Consider the following 23,227-nt stretch of genomic DNA (forward strand, 5'->3'; position numbering starts at 1 on the left):
TCTAATAATCAGAGCCCTCTATACTCTGATAATTACACAATGTAGATCTTGGTAAAAATGTATTTTCAATATGGCTGGTATGGGTATTAAAATGTATTTTCAAGATGGCTGGTATGGGTATTAAAACGTTAATTAAAAAAGTAAATTAACCTGTATTACATAAATATAAGGGTTCCTAATCTGGTGGTTTAGGACCACTAAAGTAGGTAACAACCGCGTCAGTCTAGATTGTTGTTTTATTTTCAAAGTTAAATATATAATAAATCACGATACAAGATATTCATAGTGTCACGTGAGTAGTGATTGCGCTTAGCCATTTAAAAAGGTTGTTGTAACCACTTTGTTTAGTCGTAACATTTAAATTGGTTATAATTTCTATTGTTTGTTTCCACGAAAGACACAGCTGTGGCAGAGATCTCTATTGTTCAATCTTGTCTGTTCCTAATTCTGAACTGCGGAACAAAGGAAAGGCAGCACGTGCCGCCGGAAACAGGTAGTTTTAGCTACGGTTGAACTCAGCGTATTTGATAAGTGCACGTCTCGAACTCGAGACCCTTAGGTCCTACTATCCGATAAGTTACTCACTTTCCTAGTTTGTTCTGTTAAACGGCGGTTTTATGAAAATAATAATAATGTGGAGCAAAAACAGTTTAGTAACTGTACTTGAAGCACCCTCTATACGTTTGAACTTGTTGTTTCAGTACGTTATTGACTTGTACCAAATATAACACCTGTGTACCTCGTATTTTTCTTAATGGCTCATTATTATTGGAGTATATGCATTTAGGGCGTGTTCACCAATATCACTAGAGTATACAAATTCCAAGACATGTTTATCATTTTCATTGAAGTGTATAAATTTGGGGCTTGTTTACCATTGTCATTGGAGTGTACAAATTCGAGGCGTGTTTACCATTAATTGTTATTGTTGTATAAGTTGCAACTATATCTAGTTTCAATTGTTAAGTCTTGTTAACTATACTCTTCAAAAAAAGAAACGCAAAAGGCAAAATATGAGACAAATTGTTAACAAGTTTATTCCGGGTAGTTCTGTATGACATGTGTGAAACTTTGCACATTTACTGCTAAACATCCAAAGTCTGCAAAGGCAAAGTCCACGCTCACTAGGTGAAGTTTAACGTCATTCAACGTCAATAATGAGTATGCCCCCCGTGAGCATCAATAACTGCTTGGCATCTCCTGCCCATGGAAGCGATGAGATGACGAATCACATCCTGTGGAATGGCTGTCCACTCAGCCTGCAAAGCCGCTGCAAACTAAGGTAGAGTCTGCGGTTGAGGTTGTCGCCGTCGCAGACGTCGGTCCAACTCGTCCCAAAGATGTTCGATGGAGTTTAAATCTGGTGATCTGGAGGGCCAGGGAAGAACGTTGATGTTGTGGTGTCTCAAGAAAACAGTGGTGAGTCGGGCTGTGTGAGGACGGGCGTTGTCATGTTGAAAAACGTCGTTGACGTTCACCATGATGAGTTGCACATGGGGCCTAAGAATCTCGTCGATGGTTGCGTACGGTCTGATCGGAAATCCTACGTAGCCATGCTATGGTTGAGGCAGTAGACGTCGCAGTGGTGGTCCTATCCCGAAGGTGACGTAACCGGATGTTGCGATCTTGTGCGGGCGTGGTCACACGAGGTCTGCCAGATCGTGTACGGTCACGAGTTGATCCATGTTGTTGGTGACAATTCCATAGCCTTGTGATGGTGCTTGGGTGGACATTTACAGCTCTGGCAACATCTTATCGAGATTCGCCTGCTTCCAAGCGACCAATGGCGTTGTTGCGTTGTGTTTCAGTCAGTTTTGGCGTAACTGTATTGCGTGTCGGTGGCTTAACACTGAGCTATGGAAACCGAGAACCCGTCACTCTTATAGGGATTTTGCACATGTTGCACTTGCAGAACATGCAGATCTCTCAAACAAATTTATTGGACACGCATGCGTTTTGGCGAAAAATCCGATGTTTTCCTCCGTTTTCAAAGTGCACAACTTTTATTGTCATTTTGGTCTGACAATCAGTGCCTTAACACGTGTAACATGATATACTCTGAGCTTGTAACGTTATTACATATATTTCTCTTTAAAATAACAAAAATATCCCTTTTGCGTGTCTTGTTTTGAAGAGTATATATGGAGAATCACACTAACAAATTCTGTTTGATGTTACTGTTTGCTCGTTGGTATTCTCTTCACCAAAGAAGAAAAACAAAACACATTTACACACTTTGTCATGTGATGAAGGGACTCAGAAAGGCCATAAAGTTGTTCTATTCATACAAAACATTATAAGAACTTACGAATGAAAGCCAAGAAGAACGCGATATGTCCTCAACTTCATAGCTGTTATATCCGCTACTAACGAGGCCTTTCATTTTGAAGCTATTATGGTTAGGAAACTAAACATTATTCAGTGTAGTAAAATCACCTGTGGTTAGTAAGTAGAATGACGTCTATTTGATTCGTTAGGGTTGTCTAGCTGCGAGTTTACTGTTAATCCATTCATGGTTAGTTCGGGGGGCGAGGTTGTTAGGCTGCGAGTATACTGTTAATCTGTTCATAGTTCACGACCAACTGCCGCCAAGAAAAACGTGTTTCGGAGATATATTTTCCTAGTTCTTAAAGTTTAAATTCTTCAAAACTTTTAGTCGGTCAAAGTATTACGTCACATAAACGTCACTAATGCTACAATGTTTTCACGGAACGGACGAAGAATGAGGTTTTAATGATTAATTAAATCTAACTTAGTTCATGATATCGATTTTTATGGGCTTCATCACGAGATCTTCACATATATGTGAAATATTAAGAGAGAGAGTAAGAGAGAGTAAATCAGCGAACTAGAACGTTGTTCACTTGAAAGTTAACGAATTATTTTTACAACACATTAGAAGAACAAACCTGAACTAATATCTTACTCAATAACAATTATTTGATTTTTGTGTGTGTGTGACACTTGACTAACATTCCTCTAGCGGAATTTAAATACAGTTAAAAGCGTAGGTGAAAGGACTGAATAGATAAATAAATATAAATAGCTCACCTTTAAACAGCGAAAGTTGATAATAAAAATTCTCTGTGTATAAAAGTAGAAAAATACAAAAACATATGCAACACGTATCTCACCTCCTCATCACAAACGCAAACGCAAACTAACGTGGCAGGGGTTTAGTTTAGAGCGAGAAAAATCGTAAGAATTCTCTCTCTAACTGGGGTGTTCAGGAACGTTGTGGTTCCTCTTCGTTCCCTTTCGTGAAAGGTTATTAGTTTTAGTTTTATTTATTTATTTATTTATTAAATAATTTTGACTCTTTTTTTGGGTGAAGGAGGTCATTCTTAATGTTATCCTAGACCGAGGCAAAGGCAGCACCGGAGAGAACGGCCAGGTCCCGTCCCGAAAGGCAGAAGTCAAAGTAAATACGAACACGAATTCAAACGACCCGACTCAGGGTCTGGCAATAAAGTTGCCTGTGCTGGGATCTAAAAATCCAAAGCCTAAGTTTTTGCTGTGAGGGGAAACGGGAGTGCCCCGAGAAAACCCACTTTCACAGGACAGACGCCGAAAGTCTTGCCTGTCCTGTGCCCGATATCTGAAAAAGAGAATACATATTATTAACATGAGTTTAATTCTTTACATACTTTGTTGTGTAATTTGTAATTCTTGAAATATGTTGTAAGGTGAAATGTATATTGTTGGTGCACTAGTTAATTTGTATAGTGATGCCGTTAGTTTGTTTCTGTTTTCTGCTTTTAGATAATATTTGTGTGATATTTCCGTTAGTCTATTTCTAAGTGTTGGTAAGTTACTGATTTGATGAATATAATTTACTGGCGTGAATAACGGTAGACTGAATGCAGAACTTAGTATTCTGTTCTGTTGAACTTGGATTTTCTGGAGTGTGTTATTTGACATATTGTATGTTACTTGACATCCGTACTCTATTAGTAGACGGATGTAAGCCTTGTATATTTGGATAATGGTGTTTGGTGAACATTTTGATTGTCTGCTGGTTGGAGTCATTAGGTGTGAAATCCGTTTTCTAATTGATGAGTGTATATTGTTAACATGTTTTTTCCATGTTAGTTTTGTGTCGAAAGTGATGCCAAGGAATGTGATGTTTTTGCTCATGTTAATGGTCGTATTTCCTAGTGATAATTTTATTTTTTCTAGATTTTTTCTTTGTTTTTTTAATTTCCTGTAGAAGGTGATTGCTTGTGTTTTGGTTGGATTTAACACAACTCTCCACTTGTTGCTCCATGTTGAGACGTTGCTTTGTGATTCTTGTACGCGAGACATGGCCATCACTGGGTTTCTGGAGGTGCTCCAGATAGCGATGTCGTCTGCGTATTGTGAATTATGCGTGTATGTTAGATTTGGGAAAGGTATGTCACTGACGAAAATTATGTATAGAAGTGGAGAGAGGACTGATCCTTGGGGCACTCCTGCGGTTATATTAAATGATTTGGATATAGTTTTATTGACTTTTACTTGTGCTGTTCTATCTGTTAAGAAATTTGAAATCCATTTAACTATCGTGGGATTTATTTGCAGGTGTTTTAGTTTGTATTTGATGGCATTGTGCCATACGCTGTCGAATGCTTTTTTGACATCTAGGAATACCCCGATGGTTACTTGATTGTTGTTATAAGCTTTATAGATTGATTCGGTGAGTCGTGTGAGGCGATCTGTTGTTTGCCTATTTTTCCTGGAGGCATTTTGAGATTCTGGAAGGATATTATTCGATTCGCAAAAATGGAGGAGACGGTTGGAGATAATTCTCTCCATCAGTTTGCCAAGGCAGCTTAACAGACTGATGGGGCGGAAATTATCTGGATTGGTTCTGTTGGTTTGTTTCTTTGGGATCGTGGCTATGATGGCTTTTTTCCAAGTGTCGCTAGTGAAATGTTCATGATGTTTGGGAGGTGTTGTAACAGGAGAGTAGAGCTTTTTTTCAGAATAATGTTTGGTATTTGGTCATCCTCATCACATGAGCAGACGAAACTTTATATACTTTCTCTCAGTGTTGCTGTAGCATTCCGCCATTCCATTCGTTATAGTTGTGCGTCAGGTTCGGTCATCGTCCGCTTTATAATGTAGAGCCACATTTTATATTTTCTTCATTTTAGTTATCCTCTCTTGGAAGCTAAGATGTTTTTATGTTTTTCAGGAGGTGATTACGTAGTTTGGCAAGGATGCTGGTATTTCAACATAAACGCTAGTAACGGATTTTATTATTTTGGGGTTGTCAACGCGACGTTTGTGAAAACGCAAAGCAGCACTGATTTTGCACCAGATCTTTCGCCCTTCTGTTGCCCAACTTTATGTTTAACTTGTCGATTAACTCGGCGGACGCGACACATATAACCCACTGAGTAGCTTTTGGGTCAAACAAACAAAAACATTTCTCATCCCCTAATGTTGACTTTTTTATTTCAGGATTTCGCGTATACTACATAGAGGCAGTCACAAGGGAACATAAACACCTCTTGAAGTAAAAGATAACTTACCAATTAACATACGAACACAAAGGAATATAAACACCTCTTGAAGTAAAAGATAACTTACCAATTAACACATGAACGCAACAGGACATAAACACCTCTTGAAGTAAAAGATAACTTACCAATTAACATACGAACACAACAGGACATGACCATCTCTAGAAACCAGAGGTGTTGTGGTGGATGGACTCTGTGTATAAGTTTACTTTCAATGTTCTTTTCATGTAAAAATATTCTTATACTACAAACATCGACTGAAAAGTTTCATTCCATTTATAAGTTCTAAACTTCATGTTTGTAAGAAAGGCCGAACACCACTTTCCATTCCGTGTTGACTATCTGCGCTCTGTTAACAGCGAGGACTCGAACCACCTATGTGAACGGTGAAAGTGTGTAAACCTACAGCTGACCCATCAGAAGTCCTCATACCAAATGAATTCAGTTTGTTTGATATTCACGCATAGCTACTCGTGGACTATTTAGAAGCTCTAGTCAGCTGTAATTTTGAGCTGATACACCATACGGAAAGAAGTTAGTCAACAACACCCACTACCAACTCTTGAGCTACTCTTTACCAAAGAAAAGTGGTATTAATATCATGGTTTGGTTTGGTTTTTGGAATTTCGCACAAAGCTACTCGAGGGCTATCTGTGCTAGCCGTCCCTAATTTAGCAGTGTAAGACTAGAGGGAAGACAGCTAGTCATCACCACCCACCGCCAACTCTTGGGCTACTTTTTTACCAACGAATAGTGGGATTGACCGTCACATTATAACGCCCCCACGGCTGGGAGGGCGAGCATGTTTGGCGCGACTCGGGCGCGAACCCGCGACCCTCAGATTACGAAGCGCACACCTTAACGCGCTAAGCCATAAGGTATTAATATAATAGACTTGAACATTATAACGTCCCCCACTCATGGCTAAAAGGGTGTGCATGATCGGTGACGGATTTCGATTCCGCTACCCACAAATTGCAAGTCGAGCGCCCTCTAGCCACCAATACGAGTTTATTTATAATCCATTTGTAAATATATTTTAGTCAAATACATCTTTGACAGTTAGTAACAAGTTTATGAACTTTCATTCTAAATGACAGGCTCACATATTTTTCGATTTATACTCTAGATAACTAGAGATGACTAAATAAGAAATAATATTAGCGTTCTTCAAAGAATAAAATACCACTAGGTGTCGTACAGTAATGTTTTTCGTACACCACTCCTCGTTACAGCCAAGAAGATGTGTATTTTTTGAAACGATTGAACAATAAAACTACGAAATGTATAATCAGTACTTTATTCATGAGCTAAATAAATAAACTCTCCCATTACGGTGGCACAGCAAAAAGTCTGCGGATTTATAACGCTAGAAAGCGGATTTCGATACCAATGGAGACAGAGGAGAGATAGTCTATTAGGTAGCTATGCGCAAACAATTAAATTAATAAATTAATTCGTTAGAAAAAAAGACATTAATTACGAGCTCTGTAAGTTCGTGTTTAAGTCTTTAAAACTATAACTGTGAAATGACACGTTTTTAAAGGGACCATTCACAATCACTATTTAGTGATCGGTTATTATTTATACGGAAATCATTTTTTGTTTACCTGTTAGGAGACGCTTGAATCGCTATCTGTTAATCTTTCAGCTGTAGAGGCGTTATAATTGGATGGTCTAAATTATCAGTTCAAGCAGTTATTCATTTTCAGTCCGACATGTATTATTGGGTTATTTAAACTTCATGTTTTGGAATTATTTGTAATTAAAACAAATGATTATAATTGTTTCGTCCGTAAACAAAAATTGGAGTCAGTTTCACATAATATTGTGAAATTGATTGGTCAGTGAACCCATAAATGGAAAATGTGTTTTTATAAAAACACATCACCTGTTAACAATGTGTTTTTTGTGGTTGTTTTTTACCCAACTCAGACCTCGCACGCGACACAGCTGCTCATCCATTTGTTCTTGGTACAGTTTCACCCAGTTATAACTCACAACCTTAATATCACCACGAACACAGTTTAGAATAGATCTGGCATGTTAACCCTAAAACAAACAAGGATACAAAAATATCAGTCTTACATTTTACGTTGAAGGTGAATTACACTGACCGATGATGATGTCCTAGAAAACTGAAGATGAATGACACTGACCGATGATGACGTCCTACAAAAGTGAAGGTGAATGATACTGACCGATGATGATGTCCTAGAAAACTGGTTGTTTTTGTTTCTCGTTATGCAAAAAGCTACTCAATGGGCTATCGGTGTTGTGCCCGCCCACGAGTATCGAAACATGGTATTTAACTTTCAGTTTACCGCTGAATTTCTGGGGGTTTTATTTCAAGAGAAAGATTCTTGCTGGAGTGAGCTATGTTTACACTGTGATTAATATGTATCGGATCTCTTTGGAAGTTCGATCAAAAACAAATTGTTTTCTGGTAAGAACATTTTTCGTATTTGATGTTTCTTCTCTTTATACGACAGAGCCGTCTAAAGCGAGTTGGTGTCTTTACTGTCCGACGTTTTAAACCAAGACACACAAAACATGGAGGTAATAAGTTGCTATTTTGAAAATATTTTCTAGAATATATAGAAGAAATTGTGTGTCTCGAAAATATTCGTTTCTTTGTTTTGTGAGGTCAAGTCATTGTCCATGAGCAACAGTGCAAGCACATGTAGAAAACATCAAACAGGTAAAACAAGATAAAACCAAATAAACAACAAAAAAAGAAGCTTTGATGTCAGTTAATAAAACGTAACTTTATTTAAATATTAGGTGTGTATTATCACCTTTAAACTTACTTTGGCTCTCTGTGTGTCACCACTTTACTGAGATATCCAGTTTATAAGTTTAGTTTTTCATCCGTGTTGCAGCCAAATAAATAACGGGCTTTGACGAGCAGCAGGTTGAGAAACATGGTTGTAGGTTTCCAAAACTATCTCCAGACGCCTGCGTCTGCCCTCAAAGTATATTTGTTGTTGTTAAGCACAGAACTACACAATTGTTGTATTTTTTAGCGTTATAAGCCTACTGATTAATCGCTGAGCCATTAAGGGAAAGGGGTGCTATTGTCAAAGAAGATGCCCCGAGATCGAACTCTCACTCCTGCCCTTCTGGACTTTCCTAAAATTGGTAGTAATCATAAAAATAAGTAACTAATTAGTAACTTCACTCGAATTATCGTATAAGCGAGTGGTGGTCGAAACTGTATTCCGTATAACCCTAGAGTTTCGCCAAGGGTGAGTGAGCAGGGGTTCCCACAAACATAAGAGGTAATTGCTGTTTTTAGGTATATATTTGTTGAGTATTGATTAGTCATTGACCAAATATACTTTTAAGTCGAAAGTATTTTTCTAATTTTATATGGTTGATACTTTCGTACAGGCTAATTCGTAAAGATGGGTTAAATTATGGGTTCAGTGACGAAAGGAATGAATTAAGAGAGTTTGGAGACCACTGGTATAATAGTGATTGGTGTTTGTGTTGATACCGAATAGACAATTAGATGTATTGCATCCATTAAAATAAAGTCCTGTTGGTTTATTTTTAAACTATTTAGAAATAAGGGATAGCGACGTGCGATATCAGACCTTATCTTAAATGGTTTCAAAGTGTCGTTTCTAGCAGTAACAAATTATATAACGGGCCATTGAAAGACGTATTTAATGACGTCACTCTTTTTTTTTTTTTTCACGCGCTTTAGCACACTCCACATGACGACAACGGGAAAGCTTAAAGTGCAGTGAATGTTTTATTCCAACTGACGTTGGAAACGTTTTCCATTTTTAATGCAACTAGACTTAGTAGACACGTGTGATGTAACACTTTCGCTCCCTCCCCCTATAAATAAGGGTTAGCTGTCATATTTTACTTACCGAAAATATATTGTTGCCAATGTGTGGTATAAAGATTGTTATTTATATTTGTATTTTTGTTTATCGTATACTTGTGGGCAATCTTCACTCGATAACCAGTGGTCAATATATTCTTTAATAGAGGTTTTTTTTCTTTAATGATATAATGTTGAACAAAACACGTTTTTTAAAGATGATTTCATTGGTTGAATTGATTGAAATAAAGACGGATAAAATCATGTGTATAAAACAGGAAATTATTACAAAACAGGCATATAGTAAGAGGAGGCATTTCGTTGATGGAAACTTTAATAGGTTACAAACCATCAAGGGGAAGAGAATGGTAGAAGTGGTTAGCCATGTAGAAGAGTATTGGAGTCGTCTCAGAAGACAAAGTTGGAAACCTAGAGCACCTCTGACTGCTCGGTTGGCTTGTTGAAAAAGTAAAATGCTAGATATTTGAAAATATTTCATCCTAGAATAGAAAGCAATGAAATAGTATAAATATAGTTATAATAGTCTTAGGTGATGCTGACAAGTTTGCTTTCAGAAGTGGCTGCGCTGAGGACTGATGAACCTGTGGTCCTTTAAGATCAACATGAGAAACACTTGGACATAGCTGGAACGGTCTCTTAATAGAAGGTCCATTTTCCAAATTTGGCGTTATCTGAAGTTTATTGAAATCAAAGTTTTTCAAATGACCATTAGTGGTGTAATCAAATGCAGCTTTCTTCATTTGATGACTGATGGGAAGGTTTGGAGGCAAGTCAACCTTTTGCAAGTCGTGAATTTTGAGGGCAGAAAATGGCGCGCCCCTCTTTAAGAACTGTTGCAGCTCTTCTCTTTCTTTCTCTTTCTTTGATAGGGGGACAACACACACGCCTCTCTCGTTTCTTATTCGCGACTCTCGATTTTTGAAGTTTGCCATTTGTCCGGTCCAGATGGATAATGAAGCTTTTCTTTCATCATCTGAGGGGAATTTTCCGCGGATTTTCGGATTTCAATTCTTCCTTCCCATTGAAGGCTGGTTGTGTTGGTCACCAATGGACTTCCATTTTTCTTGCCTTCAACCTGATTATAATGATAAACCGAGACATGGTTTTCGTTTAAAGCCAGGCCCGTGGAATTCAAGGTCTTGGTAAAGTCGGACTTGCTGGCAAATCGGTTGTCATCCGTATCACTACCTAGTGGTGATGTAACTTTTTCCATTGTAGCATTTTTAGACTCACCACCAGAGGTCGCTGATTCAGCAAAGGGATAGTTTCTCTCAAGTTTCTTCATAGTCGGGGGAGTCTCTTCATCAATATGATTTGATACTTCAAGCTACAAAGGACATAATAACAACAATAAGGAAAACATTTCTAACAAAAAATATAAATTGTCTTGTTTTATTCAAAAGGATGCTTGTAAAAAATGTACTTTAATTAACGATGAGACTGTAATAAGTATTAAATCTCATGAAATCATTCTTTAATCATTAGAAATGGGCTATCATAACATCTAATATGTTGTTTTTATATTATAAATTATTTACAGTGATAAAATGTTAGGAAAACGTAGAGTGTGTGTTATATAGGGTTCACGTGATCTGTAAACTTTCTGCTTCGTGTCGATTTTGAGCTGAGAAAAAAAAAGTTCTATCAACTGATATAGCGTTTTCTATTAAACAAATTGTTTCTAGACGTGTAAGTCCGCAAATATATCGCTAAAATGATTAACATAAATCAGGATACTCTGAAATATTTCCTTTGAAAACACAGCTTTGAAGGCTAGAGTTCTGTGTTCGAGTTTGCACAGCAATAATAAACCTGATCACGAAGTCTGTGAGAGTTGTTTATTATTTGTTTGTCTAACACAGAAACTCAACTCTTGTTACTTATTTGTTTATTATTCCTTTGTTAAATACACTGTTTTAGTATTAATTACTTTAACGATTACGTGTTAGTTTAAAAACTAGGATATGTAGCGCCGCTTGTGTCTTATTTACTTGTAATGTATTTATCGTGGTAGTTAGTGTTATTTGATAAACCTTACTATTGTTTCGCGCTTACCTGTAAATATACATGTACATTCGCCCTTACAAAGAATGTTCTATAGTATGTGTGTGTGTACGTTTTATTATAGCAAAGCCACATCGGACTACCTGATGAGTCCACCGAGAAGAAACGAACACCTGATTTTAGAGTTGCAAATCCGTAGACTTATCGCTGTATCAAAGGGGCACGTTTTATAGTATATCTTATTTGATTTTAATGTGATGGTTTAGCACTTTGTAAGCCAATACCAAGATTATATCAGTAAAAGAGTTATTATATACCTCACCAAAATATAGTTCAGTTGCAAAATCACTACATGTTATAATCACGGAGGATCCACCAGGTGTCGTTACGTGCAATGGGTACGAACTGTGCTCGATCATTCGTCCCAACATTCCAAATATGGGAAATCTGATATGGATTTGTTGAAGACAGACATTTTCCGTGGCATGCCATACTCGGAGATCCTAGAAGTTATTACGTACAATAAAGGATAGACCTTAAATAGTAACACTAAGATATCCTGGAAGTGATCATTTAAAAATAGACAAGCAAAACACTGGGAGATTCCACTTAAAATAACTGACATGATAACACAGAGAAATCCTAGATGTGATCATGTAAAAAATAGATAAAGAAAACTGACATAGATAAAGAAAAACTGACATAACACAGAGAAATCCTAGATGTGATCATGTAAAAATAGATAAAGAAAAACTGACATGATAACACAGAGAAATCCTAGATGTGATCATGTAAAAACAGATAAACGAAATACTGACATAACACAAAGATAACACAGAGAAAAGAAAAACTGACATGATAACACAGAAATACTAGATCATGTAAAAATAGATAAAACTGACATAACAAAAAGATGTGATCATGTAAAATAGATAAAGAAAACTGACATGATAACACAGAGAAATCCTAGATGTGATCATGTAAAAGCAGATAGATAAAGAAATGTAAAAGCTGAAATACTGATGATAACACAGAGAAATCCTAGATGTGATCATGTAAAAACAGATAAAGGAAAAACTGACACGATAACACAGAGAAATTCTAAATATGATCATGTAAAAATAGATAAAGAAAAACTGACATGATAACAGAGAAATCCAAGATGTGATCATGTAAAAACAGATAAAGAAAAACTGACAGATAACAGAGAGAGATCTCAGAAGTGATAATTTAAAAACTGGTATGGTAACAAAAAACAAAACTACCACTGCAAAACATTTAATTTTAAAATTCCACATTACTCTGCGACATTTCCTTTATGTCCATGATTTCTAAAACCTAGCTATATCTTGTTCATTTGGACCTCTAACTCACCTGGTCAAGTCTTACCCCCAGCCTCTCTCACACCTTCTTTCACCTCCTTATCTGTCATATATATAACGCACGATCCACCAAACTTTGTACATCTGTATATAAGCTATAAAATTTGTTTTGTTTTTTCAGTCATAAAGAAATTATATTTTGGTGCGTGTGAATCTAATATATACCAAGACTTTTTTATCTGAGCAATTTCAATAACTGTGAAGTTACGGTCACTGCTCTAGCTTAGGTGTTGCTGCATATGCAAATATTATTTAACAGTACGTTTAAATAATTTGACTGGAATGGATGAGGATTGAAAATACAATAATAAATGAACTAATACACCCAGTATAAGTTGTAGATGGAATTTTGAAACATGAGCTGTACATAGAAATCTGTTGTTTTAATCACACATCTCGGAAAGATAAAATTGTTACCTTAAAGTTTTAACAGAGCAGGTTAAGCGTGCCCAGATTGCGAATCCGATAATTCATTGTTCATGTCTAATTGCGCTTCGCACCTTAAGGATGTTTTATAAAGATGCAGTGAAACCCAACTATTTGTTAAGAAAAGAATATTTTTTTATATGCAAAAACGGCTCCTTTGGGTTGAGAAAATATTTTACATAGAAGAGCGAACAACGTTTCGACCTTCTTCGGTCATCGTCAGGTTCACAAAGAAAGAGGTTACTGACCGGAAGCTGACCACATGTTTGAAAGGGGTTGTGTAACTGTGTGTCGAAATGTAGAGGGCGGTGTTAGATGTTTGAATATATAATTTTATTTATTTTATTATATTAATATAGGTATAAAGGCGTTCCTTTATATTGGTTTATTTTGGGTTTAAGTTGTTGTATAAGTAAGGCTTCTTTAATTTTGCGTTTGTTTATGTTTGTTTCTTTATTTAGTATTTGAGTGTTTTCTATGGTTATGTTGTGTTTATTTGACTTGCAGTGTTCGAAAACGTGTGAAGGTGACTTTTTTATGTTCTTTGAATCTGGTTTCCATTTTTCTACTTGTTTCTCCAATATAGAAGTCGTGGCAGTTATCACATTGTATTTTATAAATAATGTTGGTGTGGTGTTTGTCAGTGTAGTTTTTACATAGTATAGACCTCAGTTTTGTGCCGGGTTTTTGAATAAATTTGGTATTAACTGGAATGTCATATTTTGTTACTAATTTTTTGCCAAATGTTGGTTATTTGTTTGCTGATGTCAGGAATATATGGTATACAGCAGCATATGGTTTCGTGGTTTTTTGATTCGTGAGCTGTATTTACTTTAGTTGGTTGATTTTGCTTTCTGTCTAGGTGTTTGCTTATAATGTTTTCTACGGTTTGTGGAGGAAACTTATTGATGTTGATGAAGCATTGTTTTATTTTGTCTAATTCATCGTTAATTTTATCTGGTGAGTATAGTTTTATGGCTGTGTTTATTTGGTTTCTTAGTATGTTGAGTTTTTGTTTTGTTTCATGTGCTGAGTCCCAAGGAATGTATAGTCCAGTATTCTGTTTTTTGGTGATGGGTGGTGTTAACTACTTACTTTACTCTAGAGCCGGCAATAACGAGTTGGACTGTGAGTTAGAATCTTCATGGTTTGTGTCCTGTTGATTTAAAACTCGCCCCACGCTTCGGTTCGGATGCTATTATTCGACTAGAATATTCCAAGACTAGTCTAACAACTTAAAATTAGTAACGGGTATTGCATAAAATAACCGAAACAAACAACGTAAATGTCTTTTGTTTGATTTTTATCAATAAACACAGAATGTTTGAAAAGCGGCAATACGTGAGTTTAGTGTGATTTGTGTAAAAATGTCACAAACAACGCTGTCCATTCTATGACTAAGAGAGTGACCAATCCCGTTCTTTTGGTGCCATTTAACTTACTGCGTCCCTCGAGTATGAAAACAAGAAATCTATACTCTCGTGGAAGCGTACATCAATCACAGCTGTCACGTGACCTCTTAAGATGGCTGTCGCTCTGCTGGACACATACGGGTTCCATAAGCGTACGATAAAGTCCGGACTTCCTGTAGCTAAAACATCAAGTCGACTAGTGTAGTCGAAACATCTTATTCCCTGTGTAAACGTGAGAAAAATCCGAAGTCAGTAATTCTGAAGGATTTCTAATCGGAAGTAAACTACGTAGATAAGAAATTAAATGCCCTGAACGTTACACACACGTTGTTGAATACATTCCTTAAAAATACTTGTACGACAAATAAACAGACCAGAAAACTAACATTTGTAATTACTATATGTAATTAAGTAATCTTATGACAGCCCTCGCCGATTACTTCGTTTTCATCCATTATCCAAATAATACTTTACGAAGCACGATCATCATAGGAAATTTAGATGTGGGTGTCCCAAGGACACGGGAACTAGGGGTGCTGAGGGTGCAAAAGCTCCCCTCTAGTTTGATATGGTTCTTATGAAGTAGCAGGTTTCAGTACCCCTTGGCTTGACATAGTTCTTATCATATAGAGAATTTCAGTACCCCTACTGCAGAAACTGTTCCGTCGCCAGCGCGCGTGAATCGCCCTGGAAACTTTCAGTATTATCAGGAACTTTTGGAAAAAGTTATTTCAGCCAATTACAAGAATTACAAGTGACTTCCGTTTTTTAAGTTCCTGGTTGTCTAGAAGACTGGTATTTAATGGCGAAACATTCGCAGCCTTAATAAATACACCAAGATATACAATAAGGCAAAGCTGCCCATGAATTTTTATTAGTAGAAACACGTACATTAAAAAGAGACTGGAATGTATTGTAAAGGATTAGTATCATAAATATCTGAAACATTTAATTAGCAGATTTCATTTTTTGTTGATCTCTGAGAATAGTTGGAGGTATTTTATTTAATGACATCAGCGATGACGATTCAGTTCTAGGGTATCTAATTTCTACTAAGGATTCCTCTCTTCTAAAGCAACTAGTTCGCTCAGTTACAGAATGTAAAATCATAACACTGATAAATTTAGAAAGGTTGAGCCTCCCTGTCACACAATATGCTCGCTCTTTCAGCCGTTGTGGAGTTATAATGTTACGGTCAATCCCACTATTCGTTGGTAAAAGAATAGCTCAAGAGTTGGCGGTGAGTGGTGACGAGTAGCTGCTTTCCCTCTAGTCTTATACTGCAAAATTAAGGACAGATAGCGCAGATAATTCTCGTGTTGTTTTGCGCGATATTCAAAACAAACAAAACCAAAGGTTGAGCCTATAACAGTTTAGGTTGAAGACAAAGATATTTCTCTATTGTAAAAATCCACCTAGTGGAAATTATTTTGAACTATGGAGGTTTTATTTTAGAATATGCATATTTGTGAAGATAAGTGTATTATGAGTGATAGATGTGGAAAATTATCTGTGATGAAATAAACAAGATTTTTTAGACCAGATCTGGTGGCCTAGTGGTTAGTGTGCCAACTGAGAGTCCAAGATTTGAGTCTTCTTTTTTTTGCTACACACACACACACACACAGATCATTTTCCTCACGTAGGTGCCACAGCTTAGTTGTAAGAATAGCTGTCAAATCCTATTATTAAATTAGAGTGTCCAAACAGTTGGTGGTAGGTGTTGTTGATTAGTTTACGTTTTATATACATATTTTTCAAATTTACAAACTCGTCTGTTATACATCACTTATAGATATATTTAACCTTTTTAAATTCAAAACATTTTAAAAGTAATGATGATAAAGCTTAAGAACCTGGGAAGAAATTGCAGTTAAGACTTACTTTAAGTATGGAAAAAATATACGGTTTGTTTTTGTTCCATACATCCTGCATCACTAGGGAGCGTTGACTGTCTTGTGCACACGTGATTATTTTCTCATTCTCAGCATTATAGATGAGTCGGTAGATGGATGTTTTGTGCACTCCTTCGAGTACTCGGATGGTTGTGTATTTTCTGTGGTATTTGTCTAAATCCTTCACAAAGTTACGAAGAAATGGATGTAAAATATTGTACGTTAAGAAGATTATATTCACAAAGTTCTTATCAAAGTAAACTACTTATTGAATAAATCAAACATGTATAAGTCTACATGATTCTTGGATTTCATGAAGAAAACCGACATGAAAGCCTATCTTGTTCTTTTATTGGAAAACCCCACTGCAGTAGACTAGTTTCGTCGAGTCCACGGCTCATTGTCAGTGTTTTGAAGAGAAAGGTTTGTAAAGTAGGCCTCACATAGTTGTAGAATCTGTTTGGTTGTTGGTGTTACATGAGTATGCACTACGTTTTTCTTTTTAAAAAATAATATATAATTCTCTGTTTCGTCAAGTGGTTACTCTCGGTGTTAACGATATTTTCGGTCATAAAGCTAAGCTTGCTGTTTAATTATGATAAACTAGGAAGCCGCGGGTTGGTAGCGTTAGTGAACAGCTTTTTAAACACAAGTGTATCAAACTGTCCTCAAACAACGTTTAATAAAGCGGTAACGCAAGCCAGAAATTAGAGTTTCGGATGACGGTCGTGGGCTGTGCGACTTTTATATTCGGCACCCCCTGAAAAATTTGATAATAAATGCTAGTTGCAATGTCGATTTTGACGCCCGTTGAAGTGGGCATCCTGTATATGGGGACACGTGCCACCTATCCGAAGAGCCGGTACTGACTAAAAGTCGGAGCTGCAAGTAAAATATTAACTAGTACAAGATAACAGGTCACGTTACTCAATCTCGGAGCGTTTATCTGGTGTTAAATATTATCTTGTACAAGTAGGCCTAACTGCTAGCAATGGTGCAGTAAAATGAGCCTTACCAAATAAGTTACTAAGATAGACTACTACAGAATAAAAAAAAAAAAATTATAAAAACATCATGAGTTTGTGAATTTAACATTTTCAGGGGCAAGTGTCATGACCGTTTAAAAAAAATGGGGAGTTTTAGAACCGTTCGTTTTGTTCCGTCTGTTTTTACTTGCTCCTTGCTGAGCTATAGAATTTATTGTTTATTTTGGGTTCGTTAGAACACTTTTCTATAGTGCTGCAGTAATATAACTCTGGACTATCTTCTTTTTATAGCTGTTGGCTTTATGGGTTTCCAACAAGGGCTCATCATCCCGTGTTCGTTTTTTCAACTTCGAAAGACAACAGCCCATTTCTTTCAGGCATGTGTGATATGTCTTGTTTATTATACATATTATCAACAGGAACGTTGAAAGGGAAAGGAAGCGAGTGAGTGGTGCGGCCCCAACAATATTCCATTTCTCAGCATAAAATCCAATTTTTTTGTGAATTATGTTGGGAAAATTTTTTCCGTTGTTTTTCAGCAGGGGGACAGGGACTCGTGAGAAAAATGTACAACTTTTAGCAGGGGGAGAGGGACTCGTGAGGAAAATGTACAACTTTCAGCAGGGGGAGAGAGGGACTCGTGAGGAAAATGTACAACTTTCAGCAGGGGGAGAGAGGGACTCGTGAGGAAAATGTACAACTTTTTGTTGGGACGAGTTATTAGATAAAAACGAGGCGCCTAGAAAAATTTGACAACGTGAATATAAAATTCCTAAATCTATTTTAAATACACTGTTTAAATCGGGGAGAGAAACACAACACTTTCCATACCCCGACAACACCTATTCTGTAGGGTTTGGTTTGTTTTGAATTTCGCGCAAAGCTACACGAGGGCTATCTGCGCTAGCCGTCCCTAATTTAGCAGCGTAAGACTAACTCTTGGGCTACTCTTTTTACCAACGAATAGTGGGATTGACCATCACATCATAACGCTCCCACGGCTAAAATGGCTAGAGTGTTTTGGTGTAATGAAGATTCGAACCCGCGACCCTCGGATTACGAGTCGAATGCCTTAACCACCTAGCCATGCCGGGCCATTCTGTAGGGAAAATTCAGCCATTAACCCCACTCACCCCACAAATAAAGGGGCTTTGTCCATGATCACCAGCAGATACAGTATTACATATGAAGGTAATTTCGAGTTTTATTCTTAACATTATCGATTACCTCAACAGCCGTTAAACGCATTTGTTCCAAACTATTTCTACACCAAGTTAATTATGGGTCCAAAAGCAACTATTCTGATTAATTAGCACTATAACCCGATTGATTGATTACTTATCGAATCCCGTTAGTTACCAGTAGAATCCCATAAGTTGCTCCTTCTCTGATTTCCTGCAATCTTTATGTAGAAACTTTACACTGACTGTTGTAAAACCTGAACTTTAAAACAAGTGGAGAAAGGGGTCAGTAACAAAACCAGACACGACTAGCTAGGCCTACTCTCTCTCTCTCTCTCCGTCAGCTAGAACTTGCACCTGTTATTTTACAGATAGGTTTAAGGTAAAGGATTATTTTTTACTCCGAACATCAGGGGTGTGGACACTGGGGGTGATTTAAGGCGAAACCCTCATTTGAGAGTTGTACTCGCTATTTCCAGCAGGGCAAACCTGAGATGTATTTTTTGATTTTCAAATTCTCTACAGTACGAGGTCGACTGACATGAAACTATTATTTTTTCTGTTGTCGCTCCCTCCATAAAAACTTTTTTACCCTATGCCTCCCCCTAAAAAAAAAATTTCAGACACACCCCTAGGAAGGAAGAGCTAATGTTTATATTCTCAGAAGACGTATAATTTACTCTCACATGTAGATCATATCTTAATGTAATGTTTTGTACCAAAACAAGAAACAACTTTAATTCGATTTTAAAAAGCCTAAGTAATATTTACTAAAACAACGTTTTGTATAAAATATATAGAGGTAATCATGGGACGTGACTGGTGCTGACCTCTTGAGTCAAAATGTTATTAGTTAATAGAAAACCATAATTCTATGAGAAAACTACCCGATTACTGTTACGCTTGTAGTTACATGTTAATTAACCTTAAGTGATTAAAACGTTTTGTTTTTCTCACGAGGTTGTGTACGGTAGAATAATGGTTGCCTTACCGAAAATGAAATTCGTTCCACACCTTCCATGTTTTGTCGATAAAATAATGACGTCATAGGCTGAAGAAAGAAGAAAATGACAACGTTTCCATTTCCACTTCCGGTCAGTAGTCTTGCTTCTCCGTTATCCTGAATTTAAGAGAGCACGCGTTAAAAAATAGGTAGTAATTCCTGTTGCTGACCACCTATCTCCAGACTGAAGTGTCCACTTGATCGTCTGTACAGAACCGAACTACAGGTGGAGCAACGTGTTAGTAAAGCTTTAATCGGACTTTTCAGACAGTCATTGCTGATTCCTGTTGCTACAGGATTGAAACCGTTTTGAGAAGGTAAATTTAGTAGTCAGTCGCTACTGACTTGTGTTGCTACAGAATTTAAACCAGTTTATGGGATTTAACCTTTGGTTTAACAGCAAGTCGATAATTACGGAGAAATTTTGCTTTCAGCACGAGTCTCCCAGAAGTAAACATTGATTACAGAATTATTAAAACAAAGTGCTAATTAGCAATAGTGTAGTTTCAAGACCAACCACTAGATGGATGATTAGAAATCTCAGCTTATATTTGATCAGTTTTCAATAATGAATGAAATACTTTATATTAATGTATTATCAACAGTTGTAAAAATACAATGACGTCGAAGCAAAAAACCTGAATAGAAACTAAAGATATTTCATGTGTTTTTAACGAAAATTTCATATCATTCGCTAATATATGTTAAATTATGTAATATTAATTTGTCCAGATGATAAATATCTTTGAAGGAGATTTCTGTCATTACAAGGCAGTGAAGCGTTTAATGTCTTAAATATGTTAAATTTGATACACGAGAAACGACACTTTTATTAAGTGAAATTCGCAAGAAATTAGACATGACGCAACCATCATATTGATTTGCGTTAAATAGCTACGTGACAAATAAGGTATGACTACAGTTTTGTTCATCTTGTTTTCAAACGCCACGTATTTAAAAACGATAACCCTGTAAATTATTAACTTAGTCAGCCACTAGATAGTAGCACTGCTGCTATATTCGTATTAGTAAGTCTTCAAAAGAAACCGAACTTGTCTCTTGAATGACAAATAAGAGGCGATTACGCACTAGATGACAGCACTGCTGCCAATTTTTAAACTAGTAAGATCAGAAGAAAGTGTGTGAAGAAGATTTTATATTGCGATGTTTGTTGATCCTAGGGGGGGGGACCTCTATTGGTTAGAACATTTTATATGTATGTTGAAAGTCAGTACAGGTCACGAGTATGAAACGTTTCAATGCTACAACTGTAACGAACTACCTTGTGTGTGTTTCATATTATTTGTTTTACCTTAGTAACCTTGTCACAGAAGGTGGTTTTATGAAAGGTTTATTTGTTACATAAATACTGGCGGTACATTACAGAAAAATAAGAATAAACAGGACTTACTTCTTTCCTAACCCAGTAGTCCATGCATAAAGGCACCTGTGGAAGGCCTAAGTTAAAGAAAGACAAACCCAGTTAAAAATCATTGTTTTAAAGGTTTTGATAGATATTAGATGCATTACTTTATATGGTTAACAAGTCAAAAGGAAAAACCACAAAGGAAAAATGAAATAAAACTAAAAAGGAAATGGATAATAAAGATGAACAGCTAAACTACCTCCATCAAAACTAATCACAAAACTACCTCCATCAAAACTAATCCGGGCACATTTAACCAAGAGTACTTGTATCATTCTACAGGGTGTTCGGAAAGTCACTGTGCAGTTTTGTAATCATATTTTATTCAGTCTATTTCAAGCCAACAACTGATAGCGGTGAAACAAAATAAGAAGGATCCAGGCCTGTATTGATGCCAAAGTGGGTCACTTTCAACATTGTTTATAATTGTCATTCATATTTACCTCCTGTATTCTATATTGAAACATGTCTGTTAATAAATATACAAGTGCACAGTGACTTTCCGAACACCATGTAGTTTTAAAATAGATAGAGATAAGAAACTAGCTAGTAGTTAATTGAGACAACAGATGGGTAAAAACTAGGAACTATGTATAAGACCAGTTATTTTACCTAGAGAAATTATACTGATGTTAAATAACTAGAAAATAAAGTTTTCGTTGTACTTCTATTACACTACGTAACACAACTTTTGTTCCTGAATAGTATGTGTTATTTCTTAATTGCTTACGTTGTAAAAGTACAGAAAATAGCCATTATTCCCTTCAAACTTTGCTTTTGTGACCTGGATAATGAAATTTAGAAATTAGCTTATTTTCTATTTGCACATTTTCATTTACATAAGGTCTGAATAAAACAACATTTTTGAATCAAGATTTACATGTATTTATACTAAAGTTAAACACAAATGAACAAACATGTTTAGAAGTGAGTAGTTTTTCGATATTTGCGACTGTAATGTAAATCACTTTCACGTATCCAGCCTCCAAATATAGTCTCCCATAATGTCTTCGTTATACGTTACCAGGTCACAAAAGCAAAGTTAGAAGAGAAAAATAGGTCTTTTTCCATCTACTTTAGGCATAAGCAATTGAGAAATAACATTTTCTGCTCAGGAACAAGTAAAAGTAAAAATTTTGTTTTATAGTGTTACTTGCAAAGAACATGTTTATATTTAAAGTAATACTTCTGTCAACACAGGGACATCTAAGCCTAATTATTTCAGAAATTAATGCTTTTAATTTTCCGTAGTTAAAATTTCACACCTTATAAGCGTTGTTTTGCCTCACCGTATAAACTATGCTACGTCTAATCATACCAACTATGCTATGTCTCACCGTATAAACGAAAGACTTCCACATGGGTGCTGGCTGAAATATCTATAAAATGGATGCAACTGTTCGTCGTTGACACAGCATAGAATTTACAGGTGCTCATATAAACTGCATCAGTAACAGAAGCTGGAGTAAAACGCTTTGAAGAGGCCGTCCCGTCTGTCGTCATTAGTCGATCTTCAATATCCAGGTCGTACTGATTCTGGAGTTTCAAATTCTGTTCTGTAATTCCTACATTCCCAAGCTTTGGAAAAGACAGCAAGTTTCTAGTGTTATCCAGTTACAAAGATAGAACATTACATGATGCAATAAACACACGTTACTTACATATTGGAAGAGACAGCACGTTTCTAGTGTTATTCAGTTACAAAGACAGAACATTACATGATGTAATAAACACACGTTACTTACATATTGGAAGAGACAGCACGTTTCTAGTGTTATTCAGTTACAAAGACAGAACATTACATGATGTAATAAACACACGTTACTTACATATTGGAAGAGACAGCACGTTTCTAGTGTTATTCAGTTACAAAGACAGAACATTACATGATGTAATAAACACACGTTACTTACGTGAGACAAAGAGACAACAAGTTTCTAGTGTTATTCAGTTACAACAGGGGTCACCAAACTACGGCCCTCGAGGTCATTTTGTCCGGCCCGCCAGCAGTTAGCTGCTTGGAAATAAAAAGTGACATTTCATCAAATGTCTGACTGTCATAAAATAAATCACACCGATGGTCGCTTTAAGCTGGCAAACACAAGACGTTATGATAAAAAGAAACAAGGCTGTCACGCGCATTTTT

At 36.4% G+C, this 23,227-nt stretch overlaps 1 protein-coding gene across 1 annotated transcript in view; it reads right to left on the reverse strand.

Moving 5' to 3' along the window:
- Positions 1 to 3,553: 3,553 nt before the first annotated feature.
- The window catches only part of LOC143245555 (uncharacterized), a 33,247-nt gene continuing 13,573 nt past the window's right edge, over positions 3,554 to 23,227 (reverse strand). The window contains exons 6-14 of the mRNA XM_076491914.1: positions 22,419 to 22,659; positions 21,067 to 21,113; positions 19,644 to 19,772; positions 16,475 to 16,666; positions 14,672 to 14,812; positions 11,688 to 11,873; positions 10,296 to 10,693; positions 9,695 to 9,845; positions 3,554 to 3,598 (exon numbers count right to left, since the gene is read on the reverse strand). Coding sequence (XP_076348029.1) covers positions 3,554 to 3,598; positions 9,695 to 9,845; positions 10,296 to 10,693; positions 11,688 to 11,873; positions 14,672 to 14,812; positions 16,475 to 16,666; positions 19,644 to 19,772; positions 21,067 to 21,113; positions 22,419 to 22,659 — 1,530 coding nt within the window. The remainder of the gene's footprint in view (positions 3,599 to 9,694; positions 9,846 to 10,295; positions 10,694 to 11,687; positions 11,874 to 14,671; positions 14,813 to 16,474; positions 16,667 to 19,643; positions 19,773 to 21,066; positions 21,114 to 22,418; positions 22,660 to 23,227) is intronic.

The sequence above is a fragment of the Tachypleus tridentatus genome, chromosome 2 (genome assembly GCF_004210375.1).
Source record: "Tachypleus tridentatus isolate NWPU-2018 chromosome 2, ASM421037v1, whole genome shotgun sequence".
NCBI classification, from domain to species: domain Eukaryota; kingdom Metazoa; phylum Arthropoda; class Merostomata; order Xiphosura; family Limulidae; genus Tachypleus; species Tachypleus tridentatus.